Genomic DNA, 27,319 nt, shown 5'->3' with positions numbered 1-27,319 from the left:
TACAAGAGAGAAGTAGGGGGACAATAATTACAGATGTCGTTATGTTCCTGCGTCACCGATTTCACCGGCGTTTTTTCCGCGTGGTCGGAGATGGGGCAACTTCTGCTGTCGGGGCAAATGTCAGTGGCAAAACTTCTTGCTAAACTGTTTGAGTTGTGCAGCCGCAAGCAAACAGTTTGCCAAACTCTGCACGACAGACAGCCGCTTCCCTTTCGAACTCTGAACTCCATACATTTAGAAAATTATCACGCAGAAAAAAAGTGCATGACTTTGTGATTTTCAATTTCTGTTATTAAATTGGTCATTATCTGACATTATTCATCGAGAAATATTTAAGTTAATACTGTCTATAGATTTACTTTGCTGCAATTTGTTATTTGTAGTAGCGTTTTTTTTAGAAGAGAATTAAACTTAAAACTATGGTATATTTTTATTTCCAACTTTATTTTTTTCTGTGTATAAAATATGAGACTGACTAAACTTTGGGGTTCGACTTTATCTAAGCGGAAACTCAAGCAGTCAAAGTGCATTTCGAAATGAATTTATGGTCGGCTAACGGGGCGTATGGGTGATATTTCAGTTTATTGCCGAAACTGGCGTGCAAATGAAAATAGTTTGTCTTGCCCACTTTTTTATTGAATTTGCTCGATATAAATTTAGTTAAATGCAAGGCACGAAACAAAGGTTCTGGTTGTGGATCAAAAATTGCCAACGTTCAAATTTATTATGGCACACGAATCGTAGAAACTCTGCTTCATGTGGGGATCACATTGCTCGTGTTTTTGACAGAGTGTTCTTTATGTCTTTTATAGTTTTATGTGGAGCATAATCAATAACAATTTGCATTTATATACAATGGTCTGAGTGGACGACGTTCGGTTCACGATGGAATGGACGGGGCCATCAAGTTCCCTGCTGACAAATACCCACACTCGAACCGAGACCCAAATAAATGTACGTGTATTGTGCACAAGAACTGAACAACAGAAAAAAATAAAACAACAAATATCGAAGCCAAATGGTGAAATATATATACAAGTATGAGGCTGTACAGGCTGTAAAAAAAAAGAAATTTCACAATGCTGAGGAGGTTATATTATGCGAAATGTGGGTGGTTGAAAAAATTAAGGATTCCTTCAGAAGATTATTTGAAGAATTTTATTATAGTAGATGAAAGCAAAAGTGAACAAATTAATATGATTCGCCTATTCGTGTTATGTAACATTTATGCTACAATAAATATTTGCATTGCTTTAAATGTTTAAATTAAGGCAAATAAATACACAATCCAGATTTAAGCCAAAGAATTTTTACTAGTAATTTCTCTATCAGTTTTCTTCTTGCACAAGATGCCAACTGAGCGTGTATTGTAGAAATGTTTAGGAACGCAAAGAACTCTCAAGCGCAACGCACTGATGCAAGCGTAATTCCGATTACAAAAGCAGAAAACCATACCGAAAATCCCGCTTTAGTGGTGCTCGTACTCCTTTATGGTCTTCGATATGCTTTGTCCCTATTTTTGGTCAACTCGTGTTTTATTTTTTCTCATTTTTTTTGCCGACAAGCTGTGCAAGAAAATGCCAAACAAATACACAATAAACAAAAGCGCTCGAACCCAAACACATAGTACCTACACCCACAAACACAAAGCAAACTTTTGCGACAACTAAAAACGGCAAAATATTTTTGCTTGTCTTTGTTTCCAGGAGGGTTTTTGCGAGCAAAAGAGATGGGGCTAGGAAAGAGTGAGTGAGAGGAAGAGAAAGAGAGAGAGAGAGAGAGAGAGAGAGAGAGAGAGAGGGGGAAGGGGCAGCCATAAACATGGCACACATCCTGGAGGCAAAAACTCGAGTGGCTTTTGTGCTGCTGCCAAAAGCGGAAATGGGTAACAGCACCGCATGGGCGGGATTTTCCACCACCTCAGTGTCCCAGCTTTTCCTCTCACTCTCTCTCTCTCTCTCTTTCTTCCATTTTTCCCGACGACTCCTGTGCGTGCCACGTATTTAAATTAGTATGCAACATGAATGGCAGCCGCCATTGCCATCGCTCATGTTTCTCTGATAAACTCTTTGGGACTGTACAGAATGTGTGTGTGCCGTGTCCTTGCCTTGATTTGAATTTTAAACTTGTGCAAGGCGCAAATGAAAGCGAGCATTAGCGAAATGCCAGAGCTCCGGCTGCCTGATGGCTTGATGAAATTTTCGCTCAATGACTTATTCAGCCTTCCCACGCTCACTTAGCGATTTTCCCCAAACGCTGAACTTTGACTTCCTTTCGGAGCGCCAGGATATAGGCATCCCACTGATAATCACCTTGGAGACAGAGTGGGCTCTTAGCTGCCCTTTTTGCCGCCTGGGCTGCATTGACGCCATCGCTGCTCCTCGAGAAGGACGTGCCCGGGCTCCTGATTGTGGGTTACGGGGAGATGAAATGGGACTGCACCCGCCACGAGAACAACAACAATGATGACGATGATGATGCCGATGATGATGATGATGCATGCACGTCTGTTGCCCTACGCTCGTTTGGCGTCTATGCCAATCAAGTCAGGCAGCAAGCTAGGAAGAGGCTCTAAGGACAACAACCCACTACGAGAACGACAAAAGTGAAAGCAACAAAATCTCCATCATCAAGTGTCATTCTGGGCAGAAGTTGACGCATACATAAGCACACTGAGGCAAACTAGATAGTTGCCATCCTAAAACGCATTGTGAAGATGACATTTTAAGCTCCATTATGACATTGTTTCTATTCTAATAATCTTGACCTGTCTCGCTCAGTCATATATTGTTCTTTTTTATAACTGTTAGGCTTGAGAAGTACTTGTATTTGTCTGCCAGATTTCTTTATTTTCTTTCAGATTTAATTTAAGTAAATCCATGACACTTTAAGAAACGACGATGTTTTAATTTATTTATATTTTTATACACTATTTTTCTTCAACCAAAACATAAATATTAAATAGAATCTCATTTGTTTTTTACGGTATACACATGCTGTATTGAGGCATATGTCCATGTGCATCTCCATCCATCTCTCGTTCGCTCTTCTCGTACAACTATAGCCATGAATATTTATGCTTTGTTGCGAGGACCTGCTAGCCGGAATGTTTTGGATGTTGATGTCGGCTTTTGGATCCAAAGAGGTGACAGGGGGGTGCGGTGCTCTAACCCAGCCGTTGTTCTTCAAGAGCACACACTGTCTGGCAAATCAAGTGTGCAAGTTTGAATTGGGTCGGCTGCTGTTGCTGCTGCCGAGCTTAAATGTTGTTTAAACAAAACTTTGATTCCATCATACTTGGCAAAGTATTTATGGGCAAGGGCCCTTTTATGCAAACTGCATCTTTCGAACTTTGAACCAAAATCCAATTTCCAATATCAGGTAAATATCCACTGGATGTGCCGGCTTTAATTAATATAGCCCCATCCCATGGATCAATTCCGCTTTTGATTTATGCTAGCCATAGGCCACAGAACCGGTACGATTTCAGTTTTATGTTTCGCCCGTAAAAACAGATTGCAGTCATATGCCATTAAGCATTATCCGCTACTCATGGAAACACACAAACACTGGTGCACTCAATTTAATGATTGATTTCAGTTTAATTGCTTTCAATTGTTTTGCGGAATGCATATTTTACAAACGGCTGACTGCTCAGGGCGATAAGTAAGCAATAAGCAAACATTTTTCTCCCCTTTAGAATGACGTGTGAGCCCAGGCGATTTGTCAAAGTACCGGCCATTCCAGGCCCGGGAAAATATTATGCAAGACTTTTGGCCCAAATTCGCATACCCTTAACATGCTCGTATCTCCGCCCATTGACAACTCATCAAAAGCGACTGGCAAGGTCATGATGTGCCAAATACCCAGGGGGCTTTCAAGAAAATGGCAAAAAATAAAACCAAAAGTACATAAGAACCTTTTTGCACAGAGAAAAACCTCTTTTATTTGTATTTTATTTACTTAAAACTATCTTTAATAAGAAATAAGAATGAATTTTGTGTTCTTTGTTAAAGGACGAAAAACTTCAACTTAGATATGAACCAAATGCTATACGGATACGTAATATATAGTTATACCGACTTGACAAAAACAACATTTAAGGAAACTTTGAGAACCAAATAGAAAAAATAGAGGAAATTGACTTCTTTTTAACATAAAGTTATTGTTTGAAAGCATGTCTTGTTTGCTGACTGTGGAAACGTTTTTATGTTGGATTTCTTGGAATCGTAGTTTTTTTCTGTGTTCTTCAATCTGTGTGTATTTCTAAGTGTGGGCCACCTTTCCTCAATGCTCCCAAGATTGTCACACTTTCAGTAGGGCGTTCAGATATTTTGCCGACTGGCTCTGTATCTCAACTTTTCGCTTTTCGCTTTTCTTGTTTATTGATTTTTCCCTCCCAACCCATCCAAGTTTGCTGTACTTTTCTCGCATTATTTATTGTTCCACTTCGTTTTCTGGGGGCTTTTACTACTTTTGAATCTTTGCTTGCTGAGTATTTATAATTGCACTTAGCGTATTTCAAGTGTCCAAGGAATGGAGTGGTGGCAATGGCCAAAGGTGCAGGTCTCAATACTAATTAAGTTGGCCAGTTCGTGGGCAGCTTTTCCGACTGCGGTCAAATTCAGTGAAGTAAAGTGGCTGGGTGGCAGCCGGCCGCCCACTTCTCGTCCTTTTCCTCTGAGTGGCCTGAGTGGCACTTGCCGTCGGTGGTAATGACGTCAGTGCGGATAGTTTGTGGCTGGATTGGCGGTAAAACCACCTGGCAGGTGTGTCTGTGTCTCCTTCGGCGGAGGTGTGTGCTTGTGAGTGACAGTCAGTTGCATATATATGTCACAGCAATTAAACTCAAGCTAAAAATAAACTGGACAGGTTGGCAAAAACCAAATTGAACCCACATCAAAATACATTTTCCGAGCAGCGGGGTCACGAGCTGAACATATAATTATACATATCACAGGAAACCTATAAAAGATAATTGAATTCCACTGCGCATACCACAGGTCGTATGAGCGATTTTATTAAAATTATTGCTCGAAAAAGGAAAACTGATAGGCCAATCAAATGTCAAACAAGCCAAATGAGCTCGATTATTGACATAGTTTAGGTCTCATCATAAATTTCATATTTGGGGCAGCTTTTAAATATTTGAATCGAGTTCCACTGAACGAACACATGCATCAGTGAACAAATAATAGGCGTACCGAACAAAAGCTAAATTTTCCGGGATCAGTGTGGCTTGCGGAGTTCGAATGTAAACACATATGGCCAAATGACCTCTAATCGGCCCTATTGTAATTTGTTATATAAATAAGCATAATATGCTGTGTATCATTACCATTAGCCTCGTCGTTATTGGGGCTGGCCAGTTGCCAAATTTATATCATCTTTCAGCATAGTATTCACTACATATACCATAGGTATTGTATGTGGGCCATTTATATGCACATATTGTTTGGCACATTCTGGTGCCCGCCCTCAGTTGTGTGCATAAAATATTTCTGTGGTAATTTTTCATGCTCACATTAGCGGCGTCTGTCAACCGAAAAGCGGGAAAATGTTGCAACATCAAGAAGCTGCAAGGCATCCCATTTACTCCCCTGCCTGCCAACCCGCATAAATAAATAAAAGCCAGCTCAAAGGATCTCGAAGGGAGAGAAAGAGAGAGAGAAAGAGAGAATGAGGGAGAGTGGAGTGTCCTGCCGTTTAATCGGTATTGATTTTGTATTGTTGTTCCGTCGCCAATATTTTATTGTGAGACCTGCTTTGGGCCACGTCTTTCTACGTCTTTTAGCCATTTCGCTTTTGGACAACGCCGGGCGGTAATTGAAAGCCATACAAATTGCGACTCGACTGGCAGGCAATTATAAAATTGTTTGGCCAAAGTTGATTGTAGCGTAAAATAGCCGGGAACGGCTCGACCTCTCACATGCTGGCCAAGAAATAGTCTGGCCATGAATGTCCGTTTACATCGGATCAATTGCTTATTTATTGCGCAACATTTTCAACAGGACTTTGCTTTTAATGCATGAGTCAAGTTTCAGGCACTGAGCAAAATAATGCCTCTTAGCTACAGACAATATTTATTCTTTTGGGTTATTATATTTTCCCAATATTATTATTACTGTTAGATAAAAATGTTTTGAAAAAATCTATGAAAATATTCAATCTTTTAAAAAATAAATATGGTGTTACCTTGTTCTAAGACCCACAAAAAAATAAATTTTTTTTAAGTTTCCTTTGAATTGTTCCTGATTTAACAATAATGTTTTTCTGACAGACTATTTTTTTACTGTAAGGGATTCATTTAATGCCTAGACAGACAGGATATACAGATAGAGAACAGAAGCCCGGTTGGCACGAAATTCCCAACATTTTTCCCCTTCCGTTGGAGGCATGTGCTGGAGCTTCAATAAAGGCAATCCATAATTCATTTGGTTAAATGCATTCGAAACGGGCTCATTGCAGATGCATCTATCCGTGCAATCAGGACCAAAACGCACTGTTTTCGACGTTAAATTGCATTAAAATTGTCATTCGATAGAGCAGCTATCGAGTGTTCGGCCTCTTAATGTTTGCCGTGTGTGTCGTATCTGGATTTGTACACTCGATTTGTTCACTCGCATTAAAACCGAATTCGTGTTCAATATTCGACAAGGGAATTATCGTTTCCTTGGAGATGATTTCTTTTTTGTGTGTACTGCTTGGGGGAGGCTAAAGAAATTTATGATGTTTTTTATTCGCATTGAGAATGCAGAACATAAACAAATTTGAAGCAGGCACAAAACAGAATTGAATTAAATTGAGTTTACCCCTCACCCAAAAACAAAATCGATATGAAAAATGAGTGCTCTGTTTGTTCCCCGCCATTCTCTTTAACTTTTGGCTTTGGTTTTGTTCCTTTTGTTGAAATTTTTGCTCTCGGCACTTGCCGCCGCGTGGCGACAAATAAATCTGTGGTCCTCTTCCAATAAAAATAGACACATTCACAGTTTCAATTGCAACTAGACGGCGGCTGCAATTCCAATTTTTTCAGTGCCCCCAAAAACTCAGAGGCACACACGCAAAAAGCAACGCGAAAAAAGAGGCCGCCACATTTCAATCGAAAAGTTTTAATTGAGTTTTTGCAGCCAATCGAATAATCAAATCAAAACTCATTACAATAAAAGCGAAAAGGCGGGCGCGAGAAAGAAATTAGTGCAATTGAATAAAGGCAATAAGGCCAATTAAGTTATTAAACGAATTAACGCAACACACGACAAAAAAGTGCAAAAATGTTTGGCTGCATTTATCAGCTGTGGGACTGGTGAGTAGCGTAAATCTTGTAGGTCTCCGGTAAAGTGCCCCTTTACCTGCAACATGTTCCCCACTTCCCACCCCATTTCCCATCCCCACTCCGATTTCCCATTTCCCGCAGAGAAATTAAGGCCTGCAAGGTCAGCCGTGTGTTTGTGGCCGGAGCGGCGACTGCAGTTAATCAATTACGGTCAATTACGCGCTGAGCCAGTTGCATTTTCCACGGTCTCCGTGCCTTCCGTAGTTCGTGAATTTCCAGACCCTACACTGCGGCTTAACCCCTTGTCAACTCTTGAGACGTGTTTGAAATACTTTCGCGGTTCTATGGGAATTTCCACATGCCTAAAAATGCCTAAGAATATTTATTTTCGAAAAGTAGATTACAATTTATAGCATAATGCACTAAGATGTTACTTAACATTATTGCTTCTTTAAGTATGTCCCTAAACTACAAAATTGTAAAATTCCAAACTAAGCCATATTAGAATTTTATCCAAGCCATTTTTTAAGAGAATTTTCTCGGTTACTAATTTTAAAGTTTGCATTCATAATTGTTTTTTTAATCAATTTAAAATTTAAAAAGTTTTTAAAGTTTTCTGGGACACCGTATAAAGTTTTATTAAATTTGTATGTAAATATTTACATATAGAAGACCTGATAGAGGAAATCTAAATACATTTTGTAGGTTTTTCATAGGTTTTAAAAAAGTTCCTCTAGGGTTTTAAATCACATTTTTGGAAAATCAAAAAGTATAAATTTGGCAAGTATGCTATACTCTTTGAACTAATAAAGTACACGGTTCGCCTAGGGTTAAATGCCCTGTCCACGCTGGCAAATTAAGCCCGGTGACCTCAGCTGATTGAATCACAGTTCCGCCTGTCTTGCGTATTTCCACTGATCGGTTTTCCGTTTTTCCCTCCCCCATTGCAGGTTGGAGGCGCCGCCGCTCTTCACCGCCGGCACCATGGACGCCAAGAAGCTGCAGCAGCTGCAGGAGGCAGCGATCCTGGCGCAGCAGCAGAAGAAGCTGCCGCTGGCCTACCAGACGAATCTCGTGGACTACCGGACGGCGGCCTACAGTCAGGCCTTGTACCAGCAGTCGCCCACGGCCACCAGTTCGAGCGGTGGAGGACCCCTCTCGCCGATCGAGCTGCAGCCGCAGTCAAAGCACCACAACCACAACCTGATGAAGCACGGCGGAGGCGGCGGAACGTCCAGCAGTTCGCACAGTTCGCCCTACCATCAGTCGTATTCGAGCAGCGGCGGCACTGCGGCGGGGGAGCAGCTGTACCAGTCGCCCACGGAGCGAACCTATCTGGCGGCGGCCGGCAGATTGCAGGCCAGCAATGCCATCGCCGGACATCATCCCATTTCGGCGCTGCAGTCGCAGTACCAGCAATTGCAGGCGGCCAAAATGCAGGCCCAGATGGCCACCCAAAGCGAGGCTGCCCAGCAGCAGCAGCGCACATTCGCCATGCGACAGGCCATGAACCCGCCCACAAATCACTATCACATGAGTCAGTCGCCCAGCATGGTGTCCAATATGACCACGATGACCCAGCAGCAACAGCAACAGCAGCAGCAGCAGCAGCAACAGAGGGCTCCACCCTCTTCTTTAAATTTGCAAAATCAATATCAACCTGCTCAGGGCCCTCTGAAGTTGCAACATCAACATCAGCAACAGCAACAGCAGCTGCAGCAGCAGCAACCTTCCATGCCCAAACACTACCAGGAGCAATTGTACGCTCAGCAGCAACAGCTGCAGCAGCAGTTGCAACAGCAACAGTTGCAGCAGCAACAGCAACAACAACAGCAGCAGCAACATCGTCACAAGAATGACCTGCAAACACCGGGCAGTGAACACGGCACCGTTTACATCCAGCAGAATCATCCCGGTCATGTGGTGAACCAGGCATGCCAGACCCAAATATCGGCCGTTAAACCCAAGGCCACGCCCAGTTCGGAGGAGTCGTCGTCGAACTCGGCCAAGAGTCCCACCCATGCACCGCTGGACCGGAAGAAGAGCGCCGGCTCCATTCAGGCCTTGAAGTCACCCATCACGAAGAGACCACCCTCCACGCCGGTGACCTTGTCGGGTTGGCTGCACAAGCAGGGCTCCGACGGTCTGAAGGTGTGGCGCAAGCGCTGGTTCGTCCTGGCCGAGTACTGCCTGTACTACTACAAGGGGCCCGAGGAGGAGAAGCTGCTGGGCTCGGTGCTGCTGCCCTCATATCGCGTATCCGCCTGTTTGCCCGAGGACAAGATCTATCGCAAATTTGCCTTCAAGTGTGAGCATCAGAATATGCGAACCTATTGGCTGGCGGCGGACAATGCCGAGTCCATGATGCAGTGGGTGAGAGCTTTGGCGGCGGCCAGCCTGATGCAGGCGCCCAGCAGCGGGGAATCGGAGCCCAGTGTGAATTCCTCGCTGAATCACAGTGGCGAGAACTCCGACTCGGGCATTCACACACTGCAATCGCATCCCGGCAAGGGGCAGCCCACACCCTCGTCGGAAAATGCGGGCAGCAGCGGGGGCGGCAGTGGACAGCCCCTCTATGCAAATGCACCGCCCAAGCCGAGGCGCATCAACGATGGCGGCTACTCATCGCCATCGCCCGAGCACAACGAACAGCAGCAGCATCAGCAGCATCAGCAGAAGCAGCAACATCCTAGTCGCCGCCTCATGTCGCCCACGCAGCAACTCTACCAGCAGCAGCAGCAGCAACACCAACGATCTCAGCAGCAACAGCAACAGCAGCAGCATCAGCAGCAGCAGCAACCGCAGCAACATCATGCCATCTACGACACGCGAACGGGCCACGTGTCCACCGCCTTGCAGCTGCAACAGGCTCAGCAGCAGTACTCACTGGACCACCTGGAGGCGCAGTTCCAGCAGCAACAGCTGGACATGGAGGAGCAGATCGCCAGGCTGCAGCAGCAGCGGGCCGCCGAGGAGATCTACGGTGAGCGGGAGATGTACATGGCCAAGCTGATGCAGCAGCGACAGGGTCCGAATGGGGCATACCCCACCCAGCAGCAGCTGTTGCAGGCGGAGCGGCGCACTCCGGATGCCTATGGGCGGTCCAAGCAGCAGCGACTCTTTGCCGCCGCAGCCGCCGCAGCGGACTACGAGGACATCTACAACATGTCGCAGCTGGCCGGCGGTGCCGGAGGAGTCATGTCCGCCCAGGAGGCGCTCCTCCAGGAGGCGGCCAGCTACCGGCGACCCCTCAGCCCGCCCAGCTACGATGCCAGTAAGCACGTACCGGCGATGCCCCAACGGTACACACCCAATCATTTGGAGGTAAGATGTCAAAAAAGAGTCAAGCACTTGTCTTGACAATTTATACAAATTTAGACAGAACTTAACGTTGAGATACAGTTGGGATTTATTTTTAATTTTTTTATTTTACAAATTTAGTTTAAAGGTACTACTTTAAATCCATCAGTAATAGTATTTATTTAATGAAAAATTTTTTTAACTAAAATAGTTTTTAAATAGTTTATAATTATTGAAAAAAATATTTGACAAAAGGCTTTTCAAAAGTGTTTTTGTCAGTAAGTTTTTCCGCCGTTTCTACTTGCTTGCGTGTGCTAGTTTTCAAGTTATCTGCATGAATCTTTCCCAAAAGTTGTCTTTCTATGGCAGGTAGTACCTAAGTCGGATGGAACCAGATCGGACGATAATATCATATAATTCCCATAGAAACAATCGAAAAATGAATTAAATTTTAATTCTTCAGCTTATAGTAAATCGGACGTCTTTTGCTCCCATTAGAATAGGAATTAGGAATAAAGAATTAAGAATATAATAAACATTTAAAGACAAATAACTCCTCTATTTAAAATTTTTCTTTGTAATACATGTGGCTTGTTAATTTAATTTAACATATAGCTACCATAGGAACGATCGAACTATTCAGTGAAAAATCGTAAAAGCTTCAATGTCTACCCTCTTAACAAACCTACTTTTGCCATAATAAGAAGTGAAATCAAGTTGTCATCGCTGATAACTTAAAAGCACAAGAGTGCAATTCTCAAAAGCAATCAAAATGGCAAACCACTGCCCCCGGCGCCACGATCTGCAGTTGCGATTGCTGATGACCTGCCACTTGGCATTGCATCCTTGGCTTTATTGGCTACTTTGAGCTGGGAACTGCGAGCTTGGGGGCGTGTCAGCGGCAAAGGTCAGCCCACCAAATCATTTGCGATGCCACTTGATGTTGTGTGATTGCCGCAAATCGTGGAATTGCAAGTGCTCACAAAAACCCAGGGGCAAAAATTCAAGCGGGGATATGATGGTGTGTTATTTCCGCACCTCTTTCCTTCGCTGACCTAGTTGAAAAGTTGCTGCCTGAGACTAGCACCTCCTCACGTATCAGCTTTTCACTTTTATTTGCCCTTGCCGGTGTGCCTGGTATGGTAGTCTGCTCCTGCAGAGATAACTCCTCATGCTCCGATGACTCCATAAAGCCGCACACAAAAGCTGATACTGCTGCTGCTGATGCTTCTGCTACTGCTTCTGCCAGTTTTGCTGCTGTTTGCTGCTTAAAGTCATGCCCCCATTGATGGACGGGAATGGAGAACACCTCCAGAGTCTTTCTCGGAAACTTTCGGTTTCAAGCAGCTGTCTCGAGTCCGCCGCAGCTCACAATTTAATTGGACTTTAGTGTGTCAGTGGGTTGCTGAATTGCAGACGTTTCGCCGAAGGAAGAGGCTCCTCTTCCCCCTAATTCTTGGCCACCAGAGCAGCAATTTCCTTCCAATGCAACTTTATGCGCTTTCCGCCCTTTTGGCAGTGGGACACTGGGGCAGTGGGTGTTTAGTGGGTCAGGTCAGGCCCGGCAAGTTAGCCGGGAAATGAGTCGCGTGCATGATTTATGGCCACGGGCTCCTGGGTCCGAGACCAGCTGTGCCGCCGGCCAAGTGTCGAACAAGTTACGGGCCACGCCAATCTTGCACACTCAAGCAAAGAATTCTTGGCCCGCAACTTTAAAATTGCTTCCAAAAATAAGTGACCAGAAATTAGCTCTTTTCTTTGGTATTACAATTATTAAATTTCACAAAAAGTATCTTACGATGTCTTAAAAACAAACTCAGGAAACAGCATACACTTTGGAATACCAATGTATTACAGTTATATACTGAACTAGTTTTAAATATAAACTTCTGTGTCATTGATTGTGGTATTTTAAAGTTATTTCTGTTACAAATTTAATTTTCTTTTATATTCAATAACATTTATAGTTAAAACAACATCAATGGATTAGCTTATGTCAAATAGTTTTATTTATTTCACATAAGATATGCCATAAAGTTTTTTTTTTGAAGTGCAACACTAGTTAAAAATGCAAAATTGCTACGAAGCCATTACACCCCTTCTAATTTGTTGCCCCTCCTCTTTTTTGCAACCGTTTTTTAGGCCAGTGCCGCTGATCAACTAATCAATACCATGGACTTGCGTGCCCGCACGGCGGCGGCCATAGTGCGTCCCCACTCCGCGGACTTCCTGGAGTATGAGGCTCGTGCCGAGGCAGCTGCAGCCGCTGCCGCCGCGGCGGTGGCCCAAAGTCAGCAGGAGAGTGGGCGTGCCCCGCGGCCCAAGTCCAGTTTGGACATCAATCGTACTCCGGACAGCTTCTACTACTCGGAGGCCAGCTATGCGGAGAAGATGCGGAAGAGTGCACTGTATTTGCAGAGCGGCGGCGGCGGAGGAGGTGGAGCTGGAGCTGCTCAGCCGCAGCAGGCGGGCAACTACCGCACTGCAGCGGGAGATTTCGGCTCAGGGGTGAACACCATTGGCTACGAGAATCCCTACGAGAGGGCCTACAAGCGGCAGGAGCTGCTGGCCGAGGCACAGGCCCAGGGCGGAGCGGCCAGCAGTATGCCGCGCATGAGCCGGTCCGCCAGCCAAGGTCGTTCGGTGGCCTCGCAGCTGCAGTCGCCTCAGCAGGAGGACCTGCCGCCGCTCAACGTGCATCCGGGCTCCATTTTCCCGCCCTCGATGTCCACGCAGGAGATCATCAGCAAGAACGAGCAGTTCCTGCGCTCCGCCAGTGCCCGGCTGCCCAAGAGAGCGGGCGGCATGGACGATGACTACTCGGCCGCGAATTCCACCACCACTTCGCCGACGTCCGGCGCAGGAGGCGGTGCCTCCAACTCGCCGCAACACCATCAGGATGGCGAGCGGAAGCGGGAGGAGTCCATGAAGCGGCTGCTCGAGTGGAAGCAGCGCATGCTGCAGTCACCTCTGACCCGCAAGGGCATACAGCAGGGCGGCAGCAACATGTCCGCCATGTCCAAGCTGGGCAGCAATCCGAACATCCTGCTATCGTCCACGGCGGTGGCCAGTGGAGCACGCTATGCCCCCCATGCGGGCAAAACGGGACTGGTGGGCAATGGCAATGGAAATGGAAATGGCAGTGGCGCGGCGGCTGGGAGTGCAGCATCGACATCGGGAATCCAACGATCCCGATCCGACAGCCAGGCCAACGTGGGACCCGGCGGAGTGGTGTACAACAGCTACTCCTCGGACGACGAGGGTAAGTGCCCATCAGCGATGATTTCCTATACGTATTCCCCATTCTGCTTGGCTTCAACTCTGTCCCTATGTAATACGTCTCTATCTGTGCCTGTAACTGCCTCTATTCTGTATCTAATTACTATGTTTATGCGTCACTAAATTAACAAATTTAAAACGTATGGTATAAGTTAAGTTTATTGAAATCAAAGACAATCAACAAAATTGTAATACTAAGCAAATTGAGAGCTTGCATAAATTTAAAAATCATTACAAAAGAACTTCAATTAAAAACCAATAGAAAAATGTTTTATATTTTATTGGTAATAACTTGGTTCTACAAAAGAAACAGTAAAAAGTACGATCAAATAGCATAAAAATTGATCCATGGCAACATATTGATATTATGGAAATCTCACTAATATTTTATTTTTTATTGCTTAATCAATCATAATTAAATCATTACTTTTACAATGACCAATTTGTGTTTGCTGTAAATGATGCAAATGCAATACTTTAATTTGTATGCTTTAATAACGTAGTTTTGTTGATTGTATTTGCTCATAAAATGCGTGCGCATAAACGTAGTGAGTATCTCTACATCTGCATCAGTATCGTATCGTATCCGTAGCTGTATCTTTATTTGTAGCTGTTGCTAACCGCGCTGGCCTATTCTGCGTTCCTTACTTTTATTTTTATACGCTCTTGGCTTTGCTTTCAGTTACTATAGTTGCATGTTATGTGGCGGACCTTGAGTTGTATGCCTTCTGCTGTACTTTGTAGTCGGTCTTGTAATTGCAAACTGCGTTTTCCCTTCGCTTGAGAACTTTAGAAATCCATAAATAAAGGACCCCATCTGCCTTTGACAGCCCGTTTTTGTTGTGGCAACTAACTATTAACTATTTATAAGCCTTGCCCGTTTTCAACGCTTATATATATCATGTCCAGACGCCAGACTAAACAATTAAAAGCTTTATGTAGTTTATATTTGTGTGTTTTACACTTTTTTGTGGCCTTGTTTTATGTTTTAATGAATATGGTTAATTTGAATGTACACAACAGAAAGCAATTTATGTCGTAAATCGAAACAAAACAAAGATACCTTCCTGCCGTGCGCACACGAACACAATACATGGACACACAGAGAGGCAAATTGAAAAGCATTGAGTAATCAATTTAGAATCGCTGCCCAAGAGTAGGCAACACCTATGTTATAGCCAAATTCTGGCCAGGTTTAAATTTGTGGGCCCACAACTGCATAAAATCAAAAAGTACACACACTTAGTTTTTGTTTGCTCATATTCAATGGAGAAAGGAGGAGGGTAAACCGAAAAACCAATATTTCTGTAGTCCATAAATCTCTCTCTATTTTTGAAAATCTCTATCTTTCATGGGCTTAGTAAAACATTTTTAGCGTAGTTTCGTTGCGGATTTGTTTCATTCATATATACGTTTTCCCATCATGACAACCGGGTGCTTGGTATTTCCACTACTAAATGCCGCTGTAAACTTCGCACTAAAACCCAAACAACAAATAAAACAAAAACCAATTAAAACTCAAACTCAATCTGGGCTCATAGCGCAATCGACCACCCATTTGATTGATTTTAATTACATTCCAACCAGCAAGATATACAAACATGTTTTATATTTCTTTTTTTTCCATACATATATAAATAAATCGTTGTGTATACGTTGAATTTGGTAATTCTTAAATGAAACAAAACATTATCTCAATTTGTAAATGCTGTAAATGTAACAATTGAACGATACCGAAAACACAAACTCGAACTCGCAAAAAACATTAACAAAACGCACGAATCGCAGCTGGGACTGTGGATGATAACTTGTATAGTGCGACGGCAGGAAGGTCATCGTCGAAAACAACAACGACATCACAGGCAATAGTAGCAACAACAACAGCGTTAGCAATAGCAAACAATAGCAGTGACAGAAACGTAGAGAGTCCGAGACCAACGGCATCATCGTCATCATCATCATCATTATCACCCAAAGTCAGCAATGCGAAATTCCAACTGAAGCCCATTTTGAAAGTGCACGAGGCCAACAAAACCCGCATTATTCAGGTGCAGCCCAAACAGCCCGAGGAGCGGCTCAAACTTAGATTGAAATTGCCCAAGGCGCAGGATGAGCAGGACGAGCAGGACGATGAGGAGCAGGAGGAGGCATCCGTACCCATTTTGCCAAAGAAAACAGCACCCAAGTCGCCGCAGAATGCCAATTATGTGCCTGTGTACAGCAATAAGCTGGTCAGCAACTACGAGAACATGGAGTTTGGCAAGCCAATGGCCGAAAGCAAAGCCCCCGCGAGCAATGCAGCGATTACCGATCCCGAGGAGACGCCCATGCTGATGCAGCTCAAGTTGTTCAAGGAGCAGCAGGAGCAGCAGAATCAGCAGCAGCAGCGAGAAACCGAGGAGGACCTCACACCCACAGCGGAAAGTAAACCCATTCCAGGGGAGGAGGTGGAAACGAAGGAATCACATGAGGAGGAACCAGAACAAGAGCTCGAAAACGAGGAAGAGGAAGATGAAGAAGAGAGCACGGCCTGCGAGGAGTACACTGATGATGATATAGACGAAGCCCTGGCTCAGGACGATGAGGATGAAGCCGTCGTCGTGGCATCAGAAAAGGAATTGGCTGAGGACAGGGAACTGCAGCAGATATATGTCAACGAGCCCATCACACCCACCGACCAGCAGTTCGACGAGAGTCACTACCTGCCCATGACGCCCAAGAAAGTGGAACTGGGTCAGCCGGGGGTGCTCACCCTGGTTGCCACGCACGAAACCTACGCCGCGGAAGAGGAGGAGAACCACTATGTGGAGATGACCAAGGGGATCCAGGACGAGGACTGCAGGAGCAACTACGAGACCATGTGCCTGGTCAGCACTAGTGCGAGTGCCCTTAAGGTCACGACCAAAACAGAGCCTGTCTACATGGAGTTGGCCGGGGTTAAGGGTGCAGCCAACGAGGAAGCCCACTGCTCCTCGGGTCGTTCTACCCTGAAAAAGGGCAAGAAATCGGGGACTGAGACCCTCAAGAAGAAAACCAAAAAGCGGCAGGGCAAGGACATGCCGGATATCCTTAAGCCAGCCAAGAGTACCCTGGCCAGCGATAGTTCGGATGCGGATGACGAGAGCAGCCGGCAGCAGCTGGAGGCCAAGAAACTGCGCTCCAGGTCACGATTTAGTCTGTCGGATACCTTTAGGCCAGCTTCGTACTATTTGGGTGCTTCAACACCCCTGAACAACTACGCAGAGAGTTCGGACAGTGAGATACTGCCGCCACCTCCGATACCGGACTCACCACCGCCCATGGAGGAGCTCAAAACGGAGGAGATCTTCTCTTCCGAGCACTACGATACGGTGAAGCGAAAGGACAGCAATAGCAAAGTGAATCTCTCCTACGAGCAACTGCCCAAGATGCATGCCAGCAATACGTCATTGAATTTGCCCAAAGCAGTTCCTAGTCCCACGCTAAAAAGTAGTCGTCTCTCCCTGCCCGACCACTTTACCAAGGTGCGAGTGACACCTCAGAGGCTGCTGTTGCCGGGAGCCACGCCGCCGCAGCAGCAGCACGCCCGCACTCTCTCCGACTCCAACTACAGTGTTCAGTTGACGGACAACAGTAGTTCGCGAACCTCCTCGGACTTGGATCTGTATCGCCGGAGGGGCCAGCAGCAGCATCAGCAGCAGCAACGATGCACCAGCAACAATTCGCTGCCCCTCAGTAGCGAAAATGAGTCGGTGGAGTTCCGGCAGAGATCCGACTCTGAACTGGATCGCCAGCGATCGAGGCGACCGCTTTCCCAGGAGTCTATCAGCGAGATCGAGTCGCTGAGCGAGCAGTTCGAGGAGACCCTGAGTAGCCACGAACTGGACACCTACCTGAGTCACCTGCACCTGTCCACGGGTCAGTCCACGCCCACCAGCCACCTGCTGAACGATGCCAATGCAGCCGCAGGTGCCGACATCCTAACCAATCTCATCAAGCCACCGAAAACATTCCGCAATACGGAGGACGAGGAACAGCACTTCTACGGCAACATACACTTCCTCTCCTCCACCGACTCCATTCAGCAGCTGGGTGATGGTGGGGCAGCGGCTCTGCGCATCATACACAGTCGGAATAACAGCAATATATCCACCCAGTCGGCTCCCTACTACTACTCAGAGCTGCCAGCTCCGCCGCCCTTGAACAACCAGCGTGACATTCACGCCCACGGCCTGAACATTGCCCACATTCACAACCCCATCGATCGGAATCAGTTCAACGTGGATGCCCTGGTGGACAAGGACCAGGCCATCGACAGCAAGAACATCTACTGCGGCCAGAAGGACAACCACGAGAAGCTGAGCAACAAGAACCTCAAGCTGAACAACCACATTCCGCTGGTAGATTCAACGGAGCAGCCGGAAAGTAGCGGTAGTGGTGCACTTAACCCCGTCGTCCATTCATATCCATTCACAACTACTAAAAACACAAACCTCGCTCGTAAGACGATTGGTGGTAGCGTCCCGTCGGATGATGGAACCCCTAACGATGGTGCTGGTGAAGATGAAGATGATGGTGCGGCGGAGGAGGAGGAGGCAGTCGTCGGCAAGACCCCGTCGAATAATGTCCATCCCAACCTCTCAGTTCTAGGTGGCGAGTTGCTCTGGGAGGAGGATGCCCTGTGGCGTGAGAGTTTGCGCCGGGTCTCCCAGCGGCATGCGAGATCCCTGGACGATCTGGACAGGATTGCGTCCGTACCGCCCGTTTCGAGTACGCCCAAGGCGAAGTTGAGTCGCGAGGTGACCTACGTGAATGACAGCCTAAAGCCCCGCCAGCCGCCGGTGAGCAACGAGCACGATGTCTATGTCCAGTTGCTGGATAACTCCGTCCTCAGCCACGAGCAAGCGGATTCCGATGTGTACGAGGTGCTGCGCGAGGAGACCGCCTCGAATTTGTCGCACAAATCCAATGAGCTGGATCGCGAGACCATCCGTCAGTGGGATGCCATGTCCAGTGGCCTAATGAAGAGCCACCACAGCAGCAGCATGGATGGAGGTGGAACGGGAACTGGAGCTGGAGCTCCTCACCTGCCACTCACCAGCAGTGTGCGCGCAATCGTACAGCAGCTGAACAATAGCGCCACCACCATAGACGATGCCAATGGCAATCCCATGGCAACAGGGCCAAAGTCCAGGACGAACAACAACCAATGAGGCCACCACAGAAACCACAAACCTCCCACCCTCAGAAACACCTTTCAAAAATATGCAATCCCATCCGTAGTTTCAATTAAGCTTTCCATTTGCCATTTTTGGTTTGCACTCCATGGAGTTATTTTATGTGTCTGTTTGCCCATCATGTTTTCCACTTAGATAGTGCTCTATTTGTTTTGTTGACTGTCACTGCTGTTGTTGTTGTTGCTGTTGTTGTTGCTGTCATTATTGTTGTGTTGCGTTGTGTTTTGTTTAATTAATCAACTGGTAAGCAAACTTATATTTATTTATCAAACCCACTTATCTCATTAAGTCATTGAATCGCTTGTACAAACGCCACTCACTCACATTTCCCCATCCAAGCACACCCATTCGCCACGCTGTAAAGTTGAACAAATCCATAGCTAGATAGATACTTTTTGGGCAGTCACATATAGCCATAGCTGTAGGAGCCAGCAGCTGCAGCCACAGATTATAGTATATACATAAATGTGTTTCTCACAACACCAGTAGCCATTTTCCATTCCTCCCAAAAGAATAAATAAAACAGAATTGCAAAGCCACAAACTACAAGCCAAATTAAATATTCCGTACAACTGCTGGGCATTCGCTAACAGATTACTGATTGCTTTCCTAAATATTTCGCGCACGCATTTAAACTATTTTTAGACCGCCTCCATTGACCATCCAGAATATATGCCTAATCGATTCTCTTCGAACTTGTAGCCTCGATTTCGGTGCGCAATGTGAACAATCTACCGATGGGAAATCTGACGGTGAAGCCGGATCCTTCGGATGTCCAGCAGGAGTCCGCCTTTGCCCCGTACTACGGCGGAGCTGCGGAGACGAAGTACGCCAAGAACACCGTGCTCACGGATCGCGGACTTTACGCCGGAAACGGCCTGGCCACATCCACGCCCCAAAATCATCAGCAATTCCGGATGCGCCGCACCGGAAGTAGGGCGGAAATCGATATGCTGGAGCGCGAGACGAGCAGCCAGATCAGGGTAAGTCCAAAAAGAGTTTAAACTTAATCGAATTGCAGAATATTCACAAACACTTGACATTTGAAACTGACTTTACGCTTAACCAAGGGCTAAAGGGCTTTTTCAAGTCAGGTAAATTTCACTTTTATTGTCAGCATTGAGCTTAATATTAAAAATGGAATTTATAAAATGGAAACATTTTACGAAATTAAAAAAACCAATTTCGCTGCACACAAAGAAGATAAAAAAATGTTGGGCTCTACTTTTACAAAAGTGAAATAACTTATTAGAATTTGTTTCTCTAAAAAGTACAAGCTTACCTTTATTTTATTGGACAAATAAATGTTACACTTTTCTTAAATTATAACCAGAATTGGATATCACAAGTGTGTTTAAATTCTTAAATTAATATTTGTACAACAGTGTTTGGTTTTTGTGGATTTATTGCCACCAATTAAAATCAGTTTGATTCAACATGATATATTCTATAGCTATTTAATTAAGTGCAATTTGGTCAATTTAAAAAAAATATGGCATTTAATAAGTAATAAAAGTTGTCATTTAAAATGAATATAAGCTTTGGAATAAACATTTTAAAAAGCTAAAAATGTTTATCATATATATTTTTTAAACAAACAAATCATTTTTGAAACTTTTGAGTTTGTGTTATATTAGGAAAATTTTCAAAGTTCAAATGTTATCGTAACCGAAACGGGGTGCAAGTTTTGATGAGGGCCAAACCTAATTTGTTCACAAAACCAACAGAACTTGGATGTGTCGGCCGGGGATTTGCTGAGCCGCACCCACGAGGAGCTGGTCCTTCTGCTGATCCAGTTGAGGAGGCAGAGCAGCCAGACTGCCAGAGCCATCGAGCAGTGCTGCAGCGACATTCACGATGTGCAGGTGGATAAACAAATGAATTCTATGTTTATCGTTGGGCGGTTTTGGCTAACTTCTGGTGCTGGTTCTGTGACTAATTCTATACTTTGTCTATCTAACTTTTAATTTCTGAAATCTGCTTTGGAAGCCCAAAAACTTACTTTTGTTTTAATGAAATGCCCCACAGAATCGCCTTCGAAGTGCCGAGGGTTTGACTAGAGCCGAAAGCATCCAGCGATTGGACTACTTGAAGCAACACCTTTTGGATTTGGAACGGCATTACGAGAAGAGCAAGCCGCTGGTCAATTTGGTGGACAACATGGTCAAGCTGGGATCGCTGTATCGGAACGATGCCAATGGCAGAGTCCAACCAGCCACTCTGGATCGCCTGGAGTTCAATCAGCGGATGCAGGAGCGTCAAATGCTGCAGGAGGAGCAGCAGCAGTGGGAGCGCCTCAGTCCCAATCAGGCTGAGTTACAGGTATGTTTTTCTAACTAACATTTAAAAAAATATTAATAAACTCTACTCTACGAGTAAAGGGCATAATTATCATAAATAAAATAAATAATGCCAAGTCAAAAACTGTTTTATTGTTTGACTAAAAAATATCATATATTACGCCGCAACCAAATCAAAAACAGACAGGCAATAGCTTTAATTTTCAAAGCCAGGCAGCTCAAAAATGAGCTTAAATAAATAACGCCAAGTTAAAAACTGCATTATTGTTTGCCTAAAAAATATGATAAATTAAGCTGCAATCAAATCACAAACAGACGGGCAAAAACTTTAATTTACAAAGGCTGACAGCTCAAAAATGACAGCCTAAAACTGGCAATTATAAACATTAAAAACTAAACCTTTAACACAGTTTTTTTTATTTGTTACTTAACTTACACTATTTTGTTATGAACAAACTAGACTTTATAAATTGTATTTTTTCCATACTCAGGCCAAGGTGCGTGAACTCTACCAACTGGATCAGCTTCTGCAGGAGGAGTCGGGCATTCTGCAGAGTCTGCAGCGCGACAAGGAGGACCTCGAGCGTGCCTTGGGCGGATTAAGAGCTCGCATCCACGACAGCAATGCCACGCCCATGGCCCTGGAGGCGGCCAAAAAGCAGCAGCACATCCTGGAACGCGAACTTTCGCGAGTCCATCAGCTGCTGGCCGACAACTCAAAGGTATCCAAGGTGCCTAGTAGAAGTTTTTTGCATTTCGTGTCCTGCTGATTGTTATTTGTCTGCTTGAGCTTCGCATGTCGCTTCTGTAACTAACCAAAAACTAATTTCTTTTGGATTTAGATAAAGACAAAAAGGTCATGATTGAGCGCTATAGGAGTAGCCATATGGATAGATGAAAAACAGTATTTTTGTTTAAAACTCAAAACTAAAAAAATGACTTTTTTTGCAAATCAATTTTATTACCATTACTGTTCTGTTTTTTGCCAAATATTTTTTATACTGTGCCTGAAAGTCAATCATGTTTCAACAAGGTTTTTAATTCGTACTTTTTATGTACTTAATTAAATGAATACAATTTTTCCATTTAAAAACATCTGTCCAAACAGATTGGTTTGCTTATGAGATAAAAAAATAGTCTATTCAATTTAGCTAAGTAATGAAAAGCAAATGACTTCGACATTTTAATGAAATAAAATGCAGTCAAGGGATATGTTTTTATCATAAGGCAGGTCATAGAGCATTTTTTTTAATTACCAATGATAAGCTTTTCTGTTTATGAAAGGGAAAACGAAACGAGCGTTTTGTAAAGCTCGAATGGTGGCATTAATGCAAAAGACTTCTCATGTTTGTGGCCTCTGCTGCATGTGTCCTTGTCAAAACAGAGAGCCACCCAATTAAACCGTAATCCTACCTTGCAGAAACTGGAGCAGACAGTGGCCGGTAATGCGCGGCTGGAGCAGGAGCTCCTCCTCCTCCGCCAGAAGGTGCAGGCCACCCGCGGAGCGACCACCAACGGAATGGGCAACGATGGCTCCCACATCAATGGCGACCAGACTGCCGCCGTTTTGGCCTCGGAATTGGAGCGTGTGCAATCTCTGGTGGGCGATATGCAAAGACAACGTCACGAACTCAGCTCGGCCGTGCGCCAGCTGACGGAGAACTCGACCAGGTTGTACCAGGAGATTGGCAACAAGGAGATGAACGGCGGTGGGTCCACCAATGGCAGTCTGAAGAAGCGCAGCAACTCCACCAGCTGGACGGAAACCGACCTGGATGCCAATATGCTGCGATGTGGAAGTCGTCAGCAGTTGAACGACTCAACCTTGAACCTATCCACGCCCCTCTATGTGGACACGAATAGCTCCACCAAGTTGAGCGACTACAATCGGTACAATGGCGGCGGCAGCAGCGATGCCCTGGAGATGAGTGGGGTGGATAGCGATGGCTTCCTGGACAGCAACCCCTTTGCCCTTGGCCTGGAAAAGCCGGAAATTAAGACGGTGAGGATTGTGAAACGGGAATCGGAACGCAGGAATCGCGACCGCAGTGAAAGGGGTCTGAGCAGCTCTATCCAGAATCTGGATCAGGTCTTGGAGGAGGAGCAGTATGCCCAGCAGCAGAGGGAGCAGCAGCAAATGTACGCCCAGAGCTTGGAGGAGCAGATGAGTAATGGCCACCACAGTCGCTCCAAGTCGCTGCCCCGAAACTACAGTGAGCCCCCGAAGCAGCGGCACAGTCGCCATCAGAATGGCAAGCAGAATGGTCACCACTTCAACGGTGGCTACGATTACGATCGGAACAGCAACTACGAGCACCAGCCACCGCCACCTCCGGCTCCACAGAGCAATGGACATGGATACCACCATCACTCGCATAGGGAGCAGCGGGAGCACCTTAATCCACTGGCCAATGCCTACTTCGCCAAGCAGCTCCAGCAGCAGGTTAATCCCTCGCGGGACAGTGCCCGCGTGGCCCTGCGCACCAAAACGGACTCGCTGCAGAGCCTCAACAAGAGCCTCACGGACATCAGTCCGGAGCCAGTGTTCCAGAGTGTGGCCGCCCGCCAGATCATCAACGAAATGTCCGCCGGCTCGGCATCAGAGGACACCGAGAAGGTGGTGGAGAAGGTGCCACCGCACCACAAACATCGCAGGGCGGTGCCCAGGGAGAAGAGGCGCCACTACACTGCGCCGAACAATGTCAACCAGAAGGCCATGGAGAAGGTGCAGGCCGAAAACGATATGAATCGAAATGTAAGTGGTTGGAAAAATTTACTGGGATACTAAATAATCTTTACAATTTTTTATATGTGAAAGAAATGTAATCTCTTAAATTATATTTGTTTATCCAACTCCTTGACTATTTAAAATTATATTCCTTAGCCTTACAAATATAAAAAAATGGAGTAGCAAAAATAAATATTTCACTACTAAATTCTAAACTTTAAATTTAATATTTAAATTAAATATTAAATCATAATATTAATTAAATTGAATGGATTTATATCATATAAAATTGAAATTTTGATATGATTTAAATGCATTTTATTTAAGTTAAATATGGTAAATGTTTTTAGTAAATTTTCATATAAGTCAAGTCAATTCCAAAAGTAGTTAGATGAAAACTTTAAAAAAAAAAGTTAACCCTTTCATTTTTAAAGTAACTTAAAACCGTAATGGGTGAAAATCAAAGTGCAAACAATTTTGAATTAAGTATAAATAAATATTTGGATAAACTACGAGTTTTTATCAGTGTACAATTAAAAGAACAGCACTTTCAAAAATCACTTAAAATCTATTTAAAGTCAAATCATAATTATTTTTATATTTTTTCACAGAACACAAACTGGCGAGCTCGCGACGATCTGGATATGGAGGTGGCCCTGAGACCTCGAATGAATGCCCCCGATGTGATTCGTTCTGCTTTAGGACAGGGTGAAAAGATTTCGGAGAATACCATTGACAACTTGCTGTTGGCACCGAACAAAATAGTAATACCCGAGCGTTACATACCAGAAACAGTGAGTTAAATGGTAAAATTTTTATTGAATATAATTAACCAATAATGAACCAAACTAGACGCCTGAACTGTCGCCCGAAGAGAAGAAGCGTCGTCAGGAGAAGGTCGAGTCCATTAAGAAAATGCTGTCAGAGGCGCCGATAAGCAGCAATGTATGTCTTGGTTTTTAGCCTGAATATATAAGATTTAAATGGATTTAAATATTTTTCAATATTAATAGGAGAACGAGAGCCTGCCGCCGAGCAAAATCACCGCCGAAAAGAAGCAGCGCGAACACCTGCTGCAACTCAACCAAATTTTGGCTCAGCAAGTGATGCAGGTCAGCAAGATCGTGGCCGGTAAGTTCAGTCAACCACGGATTCATTTAGGGCTCTTACCAGCAGATAACCTTTGTGTTAAGTTTCAATCGATATCCTAAAGCAAACCCCGATTCAATCGTATACGCAATGCCTTGCAAGTTGAGTTTCTGTTCCATGTTTATGTTTTTACTAATATTCTCTCCAAATCGAACATATAGACCCATGAGTTATCTACCTATATGTATGTTACCTAAGCGTTTAATCAGTGTAATCTAACCATGCCAGAAGACCCATCCATTTCCAACTGTCAACTCTATGCTCTTCTAATCTCTATATATGTATCTTCTTTCAACTCTTTCTGATTTCTAGATGATTAATGATAATACATATCATATGCATACCATCTAATCTAAAGCGTTAAGCCCCCGTTCGAATAAGAATTCTAAGATCATGCCCCCCAACTCATTGCGTGCTCACCGGCGTCGTCCAAGTTCATAACCCTTTCTCACAAAGACACACCTCCACCCACACCTCAGACACTCTCAACAGTCAATCATACATTTCAAAACCTGTGGCCCACATTGCCCTGCCATGCATTCACATTCGCATCTGCACCTGACCAGTTTATGTATAATTAATCATTAATTAAGTAACCATCGATGAGAGTTCTATGAACTAACGCAAGAGGGCATATTCCACATATTGCGCATACGCAGTGTTAGCCGGCCCACAAAACATATCAAGCTGGGAGTTTTCACTAACTACATTTTTTAAATAGAACATTTTAATGAACAGTTAAGATAACAATAACTGAAATTTCCGCAAATTGGAATAAATATTTAAATGTATTTCAAATGAAATTCCATAGTGTTTTTATTTTCAGGAACATTTTTATTTCTTTTGTTTTAAAGTAATACCTTATTTATACTATAAATTTGTAATAATATTTTTCTCAGAGTTATACAAATAATAAAAATAGCCAGAGAGTTGGACCAATAAAGATACTCCACCAACATAGGTTTCCTCCACATATCAGAAATTATTATTATAAGACTAACACTTTTATTATGATTTTATCATTTTTGTATTTGCATTCGTATTTAATTTTACATGTTTATTTGTTTGTTTTGCATATTTTTCTAGGAAATCCCACTAGTCACAACTAATCCGCAAGTAGCCTGTCGAGTTGTTTCTGTTCACCTTTTGTGTTTACCTTTGCATTGCATTTACCTTTTGTTCACGTTGTGTTTTGCAAATCGATAACTGAGAGGGTTCGCATCACGATTCGCGATAAATGAGATTTGTTGTTCGGAACATACCAAACATATATGCATACCTAGTACGTTACACCTAAGTATACAGTAACTACAGAAATGACAGCAAACAAGAACACACCCGAAGTTGAGATTTAAAGCATGCTAAACTCACAAAAAAACTCACTCCAAACAAAACGCAAAAATTCACAAACAAAAACACTTAAATAAACAAACAAAAATAGAAAACGACAACAAGAATAAACTGCAACGCAATAGCAACAAGAACAAGAACAACAACAACAACAAGCACAAGAACAACAACAACAGATATACGATTGCGTAAGTCCAGGTTTGTACACGTTTCGATAATACGATATTCATAAATAAACAATAGACGAGTATTGTAGCTTCCAGGCCATGCATTCTATCATATATCAATGTAATCATGCCCAAAAAACTTTGCTTAGCCTTGAAATAAAATATTGGCCAAAATAATCAACCTGCACGCCCTAAATATAATTGTAGAATTTAAGATCTAAATGAAAATAGCACTCCAACACTAATCCACTAAACAACACACAACCAAAACTCACCAAACACTCAAAAAGAAGTAAAACTAGTAGAAGCACAAAATTAAATGTTTTCATTAAAGTGCAAATATATTGGAAAATTAAATAAGCAAAGGGATTAAAATTATACCTACAAAAATATTAGAAAAAGCTAGTCCGAAAATAACATAAAAGTCATGACAAGGGGAATAAATATAAAAAAATAATTTTTTCTACAAACTTATGACATGAAATTCTGTATAATAATATTTTTTTATATATTTGACCAAAACAAAAAAAACGAGAAATGCTTGATAAAGTTTG

General features: G+C 44.0%; 1 protein-coding gene across 13 annotated transcripts in view; it reads left to right on the top strand.

Annotated features, from left to right (window-relative positions):
- The window catches only part of LOC108139191 (polyglutamine-repeat protein pqn-41), a 54,069-nt gene that overhangs the window by 24,397 nt on the left and 2,353 nt on the right, over positions 1 to 27,319 (top strand). Inside the window, exons 1-12 of one of the 13 annotated variants that reach the window (XM_017261829.2) lie at positions 7,117 to 7,306; positions 8,227 to 10,600; positions 12,719 to 13,838; positions 15,644 to 19,013; positions 19,772 to 20,054; positions 21,100 to 21,393; positions 21,863 to 22,093; positions 22,792 to 24,126; positions 24,711 to 24,893; positions 24,952 to 25,044; positions 25,113 to 25,230; positions 26,335 to 26,796. In XM_017261829.2, the coding sequence (XP_017117318.1) occupies positions 7,275 to 7,306; positions 8,227 to 10,600; positions 12,719 to 13,838; positions 15,644 to 19,013; positions 19,772 to 20,054; positions 21,100 to 21,393; positions 21,863 to 22,093; positions 22,792 to 24,126; positions 24,711 to 24,893; positions 24,952 to 25,044; positions 25,113 to 25,230; positions 26,335 to 26,357 (9,456 nt within the window). In that variant the 5' untranslated portion in view covers positions 7,117 to 7,274 and the 3' untranslated portion in view covers positions 26,358 to 26,796. Of the gene's footprint in view, positions 1 to 7,116; positions 7,307 to 8,226; positions 10,601 to 12,718; positions 13,839 to 15,643; positions 19,295 to 19,771; positions 20,055 to 20,798; positions 20,937 to 21,099; positions 21,394 to 21,862; positions 22,103 to 22,791; positions 24,127 to 24,710; positions 24,894 to 24,951; positions 25,045 to 25,112; positions 25,231 to 25,560; positions 26,088 to 26,334; positions 26,797 to 27,319 lie in introns of those variants that run through there. The other 12 variants (XM_017261825.2, XM_017261824.2, XM_017261823.2 and 9 more) reach the window with 12 other exon arrangements.

This window comes from Drosophila elegans, unplaced genomic scaffold (assembly GCF_018152505.1).
Source record: "Drosophila elegans isolate 14027-0461.03 unplaced genomic scaffold, ASM1815250v1 contig_476, whole genome shotgun sequence".
NCBI classification, from domain to species: Eukaryota; Metazoa; Arthropoda; class Insecta; order Diptera; family Drosophilidae; genus Drosophila; species Drosophila elegans.
Note: the sequence above shows the minus strand (reverse complement) of the source record. Positions and strands in the feature narration are given on the sequence as shown.